Raw genomic sequence first — 7,750 nt, 5'->3', positions numbered from 1 at the left:
TAGTTTCAGTTTGCTCACCTATAATATCTAGGGATAATGATGGTGCCTACCCCCCAGGGTTGTTAGAGGGTTAAATGAGATAATATATACAAAGTGCTTGGCACCCAGTAGATACTCCTTAAAGTTTGCTGTGTCATTTTTACTTTATTATTTTAACAAATGCTTTCAAGCTAGTCATGCTACCTAGAGTAAGCTTTCACAAATCAACTCTACTCTAAATTACAAAGGAGTAGTTTATTCATGTCAACATATTTCTGCCTGGATTTCTTATTTTGTACCTACTTTGAAACAAAAGCCACATTCCCAAATCTATGCAATTTGACTTCACTGACCAAAAAGAGTTACTGTTTGAGTGAAGTGAGATGCAGTTTGCCCCATTCCAGGATCAACACCACCACCTCTACTGACTTGGAAGGCAAGGATCAATCCTGCTGACCTCTTTAGTCTCTGCTGCAGTGGAATACAAACTCACAAACCTTGGCATAGCAAATCCACCTATCGGGCTCCATTTTTATCAAGGTACAAAAGACAAACTTGCCTCATCTTGGAGAAATGCTGGAACAGACTTGCTCATCCTTTTGAGTTTGTCGGGGTGGGAAAACTGATTATCAGGTTGTGAAGGCACTGTGGAAACTAAACAGCAGCATTTCCATTGCAAAGTTATTCTTAGAATTGTCAAACAACATTAGGCATAAGTTGAAAACACACTTTTCTCTCCTCTATGAACAGATACATTTTTGTAAAAAGGTCAAAGGCACAGTAGTTCACATGCACAGGATCATGAGGTAAGTAACATGCAGTTTTTATACATTATATAGAGAAAGAACTAGCAAGGAGTTGAACCAAATAAAGAATAAAAATTAATTTTAAAAATACTAGTTTTTACTGAAATGGAACTAGACTTGAATTATATTAAAGAATACTGTCAATGTCAATTGGTTTTAACTTATTGGTTGACATCAGAGCTTTGAACCATGAGGTGTATAATTTATTGGTTCATCTCCTCAAGATACATATATTACAAACATGCTGCAGGCTGAAAAACTATTTCATCTGGACAGTAAGGATCTTTGCACACAACTTGATAATAAAAGTATCCTGGCTACTGAGGGTCTAAGAGCAGGTTTGTCTACTTAATGATCATGGGGATTACTTTTCTGATAGTGTTTATCACTCAAAATTATGAAAGAGTATAATTAAAAATTTACTATTTTTTGAAAATAGAAATTATTTAGAAACCTGTTGACTCAGAGAATTTTCAATATCCCAAGGCCAATTTTGAATGGTTCAAGTTAGGATAATCTAAGAATTTAATATAATTAATTCTTATGAAATCATATTTAATAACATATGCCTTATTATCTTATTAAATATGCCTTTTTTCTGATATAGTAAAGATATGTGTAGAAGGCACAATTACAGGATAAATTCTAATCCTAATTTTCATATCTCAATTTTGAAAATTATTTTCTTCTTTAAGTATCACAATGTCTTAGCTTTTCTTATGGTGAACCTCAGCTCTTACAATGAATGAGTTAATATTTTTCAAGGCACTTAGAACACTGCCAGGCACATAGTAGGCTCTATATAAGTATTTTCTAAACAAATACATATTATCTGATAGAGAATCTTTATAGTGTGAAAATGATACAAACATATTGGATTGGCTTTATCATTAAAAGAGATATTAGGAAAATAAAATGTCAAATTATATTTGTATATATAACTTGAAAGACTCAAATTCAATCCTAACCATTAGCTAAATTCATCTTTAGTTAAAAGAAACCTAACAAAGGAAAAGTGAAAATTGAGGTACAAATACTAAATATACGCTTGTTCACATAGCAGTTCTCATCAGCCTTAGGCTCACAAAAGTTCATTGTACATCAAAATAGATTTATGGTGTCTCACTAGAATACCTACTCTAATCACTTCTCATTAAACAATTGTGTGTGTGAGTGCATGCGTGTGTGTATGTATTGTGTATTGGGGTGTGTTATATTGGTAGCAGTGTAAGACTAGGTCCCATAGTATTGCCCAATGAGAATGCAAAAATCTTTTTGTTATAACATTGCTACCTATTATTTTGAAAGTAGATTTGTTGGATGATGGTATGTGGGTCAAATTCCATTTACCCACTACTCAAATGTAGTGAATTTTACATTTTTGGCTTTAGTTATTTATGTTTTGATCCTGTATTTGATTTTGTCTTGTGGTAATAATATACTCTTTACTAGTGAAAGGGCACGAAGAGTTTTTTTGAAAATATCACTAAAAATGGAAAAATTAAATTACTCAGAGATCAGTAAATGATTAGCCTTTTTGCCTTGACCAATACTAAGCCAATTAAGAGATCATGGATGAAGATAAAGATACATAAGCATATATGTCTATGTATGTTTTGCTTTCACTCCTCAGGTTAAATGTTGAACAAAACACAGCAAGATAAAATAAGATGCCCCAACTTAAGTATATACCAGCTCAAAAGCAACTGAAAAAGTCTCTTTACCCAGCACCGCTTAAGGACAGAAGTCTTGTTTCCTCTGCAGCAGCCAGACAGAGAGCACATACTCACAAGGGCCAGAGCCTGGACTGTCTTCTTTCCTAGGCAGTTCTTAAGAATTTGTCAAGTCATGTGCCAAAGCTCAGCACCTTCACTGCTGTCAGGAGAACCTCATGAGCAAAGTTTCATATTTCACACTAGATGTTACTGACTTCTAGCATCAGCACATTGTTTCTCTATCTCATGGCTCCTTTATTTAGCTTCCTTCCTCATTAAGGCCTATTAGCACATCCAAAGACAGCTGGAAAATTATTATTAAAAATATTGTGGACTCCTCAACCAGCCAGCTGCTCCCCCAGGAAAAAAAAAGGAAAAATATTGTGGACCCGAGGGCAGGCATATGTATTATCATTTTCCTGTCTTCTGTGCCCAGGTTGATAAAACTGACTGAAACTGGGCAGCTAAGTCAAACATACACATCTGCATACTTTGCTAGCCCCATAGCACACTTTTAATGGATTATTTGTCCTTAAGACAGTAGTCATAGCTAAGTAGAGTTATCTTAAGATTTAATAGAAAAGAGTAAACGAACATTATCTTTGCTTGGTGGTCGACGTTAATTAGTCACCACAAGTACACATTTATTTTTTAGATCCAGATGTTCACTTGCTTTATACATTGAATACATACTATTTGAGTCCAGTTTTAAACCTCAGAGTTTAAACTCTGGACGTAATAAAATTTGCATTTATAGTTATCTATAGAGGCACATACAACCATTCTACAGACTGTCAAAATACAGTTCTTTCTTAGATCCAAATAAGTTATAAATTGCTTCACGTCTACAATCGTCTAGAAGGCACAAGAGATCCTATTCTTAAGACTATACTGCAACTTAAAAGCCAAATGAAATTAGAAGGTGCCAATTTGATTTTAAGCAGACTCAAAGAGCAGAGAGACTGACAAAAGTACAATAACACTCAGCAATAACATGTATATATATTAAAATATATAACTCTCAGTGGAACCACAAATTATTCTTTCAACACAAACAGTAGTCAAATATTTTTAATAAAACCCTTAACAGAATGAAATAGTTTTGCAAGCTGCAGGAGTTTAGTACCCATAATAAGTGCTGCATTATTAATGGGGTTAGTTATTTCAGTATATTTAACGCCACATAGCGTGGAACATTTAGGCATTTGTAAAAAAAGATCCTACTACTCACTTCCTGGTATGCATTCATTTGTATCTGGTTCCTGATCTGCTTTTTGATCTACTCAGAAGAGCAACATTGAGAATAAATACCATTTTACCAGAAGGATTAAAGAAACATGAAAGTAAAGCTCAAATGTCAGTTTCACAACTGAGACTGCACAATACACCTAACAGGTTTTCTGCTTGCTTTCACCCATTCCCCAGTATAACTCTTCATTAGCCTCTTTGAGGTCAGCCAAAAATCTAAGATCCAGCATAGGAGATATGTAGCATCTTTTCTTTAATTCACTAAAACACAGTATGAAAAATGAAAAGGATCCCTGGAGTAGGAGTAATGAAGCTGAGATTCTATTCCTGCCCTCCAGCTAACAGACTAAGAAAAGCTCAGAGAAATTAGGTGACTTTTCTATCTGCAAAATGAAGATAAAAATCCCTGTCGCACCTACTTCAATGAGATTGTTGTACATACAAAATGAGAAAGACAAAAACTATTACATAAAAGTAAGGCATGACCTTAGAGGAGCTCTATTGCTGCATTTTACATGGGAAAGCTCAGAGAGTATACCTTTTTATGATTACAATAAAGGCAATTTAGCAAAAAATTTAACAAATATAAATTTGCATAAATTCTGAACTATAAAAATCAGACTCATTTCCATCCCTCCTCCCACCAAGGCACTATTACCCTGTTCATTTTATAACAGAACCAAGTAATACCTAATCCATTGTCAAGCTTCAAGATTTTCTGGCTCCTTAACATTCAGAATCAATTAATTTCACCCTCAGTCTATATTTAGTTATTTATATAGGCAGAGGCAGGATTCCCCCCACCCTTGTTCTGGGACCCTTTCCTTTGAACTTAAGGCTTTATCACACGTGCCCAGAGAGATCTAAATGCTGAGACTTGAGATTCAAACACAGGAGTAACTTATCCCAGGAACCCACTTCACTCTCTCTGCCTTCACAAGGAGTTCTGCAAGTCAGAGTCGCAAAAATCAGCTCATACCCACAGAAATACAATTTCCTATTTATAGAAACCCTTGCTTCCCAAGGGTCTCTGATGAGATCCTCACAACAGTATCACCAGCAGAAGCCTTAAGAATACAAACAGTATTAAATGCACCAAGTAAGAACCATTTTATGATAACATAGGCACTATTCACCACATAGTGGTAAATGACGTTCTTCTATTTATCCAACAGCTGCGTCCCAGTGACTGCCCAAATCACCCCAGAACTTAACACACAGACAGACATGCAAATACATAAAGATATTTACCATCTTCAGCACTACGTACTAATTCTTCTGGCAGATTATTTACTTTTGCTTGATCTGTTCAGGAGAAATTAACAAATGGTTAACATGGCTGACCCTTGGAGAGAAAAGAACAATGAGATTGTCCCTGGAAGCCCCCGGAGTTGGAAGCAATTAGTCAAGATGCAGTGAGAGGTGCAACCAAGATGTCTTCCCCCAAATACTTTCTCTTTAGATTAGCTACTTGAGCCAGTGCCACAGCCGGAGCTCCCATTTCAGTCCCGATGCAGCTCACATCAGCACACTGCTGCACACTGACTCCCAAGGGTTAGAGGGTTAGCTCAGAGCAAGCGATCGCCTGGCAGCAGGAGAAAGCACGGGGCTGCAACAGCCTCTCTATTCTTCTGAAAAGGGTAAGATGCTAGCCATGACTAACACCTTCCCAAACCCATGGTCATTAACAAATATTTGTGTGTGTGCATCATCGTTTGCATATGCCTCTGGGAGGCTTGCTTGGGAAGTCAACTGAAGAGATCTAACTGGGGACCAGCTGCTAAGTGGAATCTTGGCAGGCTACTGTGAGAGTGGGTATCGGTATTTGGAAGGGAGCGTGCAGGAATACCCGTCAGCTGATGGTGATTTTTTTTTTAACCCTATACATTCCTGAGTAGTTTAAGGCTGCACCATGGAAATAGCCTCATGCTTTACAGGCAAGAGGTTTGCTAAACCGGACAATTGTTGTCGAGTGTTTTTTTCCCTCAGGGCCCAACCCCAACATAAGGAAGAACAATCAGTGCTGTCCAACAAAAGACTGGACTCGCCTTCTCTGAAAGCATTCAGGCGGATGTGGGGCTGGCCACCTGTTGAAAAGGCTTTAGAGGGAATTTCTGCATTGAGGGGAGGTTGAAATGGGTGACCTTCAAGGTCCCTTCCAATCCTCAGACTCCAAGATCCTTGAGAGGGTTAGGACTAGGACTGCATTCCAAATCAGAAATACTGTCTTTAGAGCTCTGGGAATTCCTGAATTTTAGGAATTGGTTGATAAAGTGGCTTTCTTTTTTCTTTTCCTTTTTAACCTCTGACTTTTTAGTATCAAATTGAGATGCATAAAAAATATCCTAAACATGACAATGGTCAATTATCAATTATATGAGTTTGGCAGGGGTTAACTTTCACTTAATTTTTCTCATGCAAGGGGATGCATCTTAGCTTAAAAACAGTAAAAACAAAACCCCGAGAAGTCATGGTTTCTAAGTCCGTTTGTCTGACCCAAAGTCTCAATATACATTGTTTTCTGTTAGTACTCAAGAAATTCTTCACCAATTAAAGAAGCAATCAGTGAGGAATGGTGCCCCTAAAGTGTTGCAGGTAAGGTAGCCTTTGGGCTTATAGTTCCAGTATCCAAAAGAAATGTGTGAACAGAAAAGAAGAGATAAAAAAGAAAGGAATGTCCTTGAAGCCAGGGACTAATTAAACTCCATCATATCATGTGAAATTCATCAGACAGCCAACCGCCTCATACATAACATGTCCATTTCATTAACGCTCTTGACAGTAGTCTTTTAATTTTGAGTCCAAGGTCTGCTATGTGCAAGTTATTTTACCTCTCTGAGCCTCATTTTCCTCATCTGTAAAATGGGGATAACAATTCATCTCTCACAGGGTTGTTTGTGCTGGCTAAATGAGATAAGACATGTAAAGCTCGTAACCAAGTTTTGGCATATGATACTCAATAAATGTTAGCTATTGCTACTAGTTCCACTGGTACTACTTGTTACCACAATCTGTTAAAACTCATTGTACTTGAGTAAACACTCAAACTAGGATTCTTTGATTTAGAGAAACTTAGTGTTCTAGTAACCAAACCTCGTGCTTAATTTTAAAAGCAAAGTTCCAGCCACTTTAGGGCAAGCCTCTTCAGCGCACTTGGGAAAGATTATTCTCATCTGTTAACCCCCATTTGGGGTTTCAGTGCACAACAGCAGGCAGTGAGGCCACAGAAGAGCACATAAGCATTTTAAAGCTTAGACAGGACATAAACAGTGGGGCAAACTTTATTCTCACTTGATGAATCTGATGAAATGTCTTCTAGACTTTTGGAAGGCATTTGCCTAGCAGCACTCCTTTCCAAAGTTTTCAAAACAGGACTGAGTTCTTCTGAACCTGTCATAAGACAAAACCGATGAATGCTGCACAATACACACACACACAAAAAAACCCCTCTTAATAACCAATGGATATCGAAATGTAGGTTGAAAAGAGACATTTATGCCATAAGCCTCCTTACTTTTACACTAAGAAGCACTTCACAGAAGAAAATAAAATTTCCCCACTATTAATATACCCTTTAAAAAATAGTTTTTCTGATCAAGAAATATTTGCAAACATAAACTATATAGAAACAAGACTAACACATTAATAGAAATATGATCTCTTAGTTGTTTACACCTCTATTTTAGGCACATGATTTCTTCTATGCCAAATGTCAAATCTTCCTACTTAACATTCTTGCTTTTGAAAACAGCCACAAAATTATTTTAGGAGCATTAAAAAAATTAGCTGAAAACTATGGAAGACAGAATTCAGATGTTTAACATCTGTGTATAATTGAGTACAAAGACGGGTAGGTTCTCCAGATTAATGGATGTTGGCTTTCTGGGGTTCATGATCTAGTAAAATTTCCAACAAAATGTTGGGAAATAACATAGGGTAGTTAACTTTTTATTTTACTAAGGTATTTTAAAGTGTGTGTGTGTATGAGGGCGGGGGGGGGGG

The 7,750-nt window shown here is 36.8% G+C and overlaps 1 protein-coding gene across 3 annotated transcripts; it reads right to left on the bottom strand.

Annotated features, from left to right (window-relative positions):
- Positions 1–506: 506 nt before the first annotated feature.
- Positions 507–7,134, bottom strand: LOC103583717 (synaptotagmin-like protein 2). Of its 3 annotated transcripts, XM_008564958.1 has the most exons (4): positions 7,040–7,134; positions 5,000–5,053; positions 3,732–3,779; positions 507–633 (listed from the first exon to the last, which is right to left on the bottom strand). In XM_008564958.1, exons 1-4 carry the CDS (start codon positions 7,080–7,082, stop codon positions 515–517), a joined length of 264 nt encoding a protein of 87 aa, XP_008563180.1. In that variant the 5' UTR covers positions 7,083–7,134; the 3' UTR covers positions 507–514. The 3 variants fall into 3 exon arrangements, 1 of the variants encoding a protein (XP_008563180.1); XR_549887.1 differs by lacking the exon at positions 3,732–3,779 and having other exon boundaries at positions 520–633; XR_549886.1 differs by lacking the exons at positions 3,732–3,779; positions 7,040–7,134 and having other exon boundaries at positions 5,000–5,554.
- Between the last annotated feature and the right edge of the window lie 616 nt (positions 7,135–7,750).

This window comes from Galeopterus variegatus, unplaced genomic scaffold (genome assembly GCF_000696425.1).
Source record: "Galeopterus variegatus unplaced genomic scaffold, G_variegatus-3.0.2 Scaffold27014, whole genome shotgun sequence".
In the NCBI taxonomy this organism is placed as follows: Eukaryota; Metazoa; Chordata; class Mammalia; order Dermoptera; family Cynocephalidae; genus Galeopterus; species Galeopterus variegatus.
The sequence above is the reverse complement of the archived record's forward strand: the minus strand, read 5'-3'. Positions and strand labels throughout refer to the sequence as shown.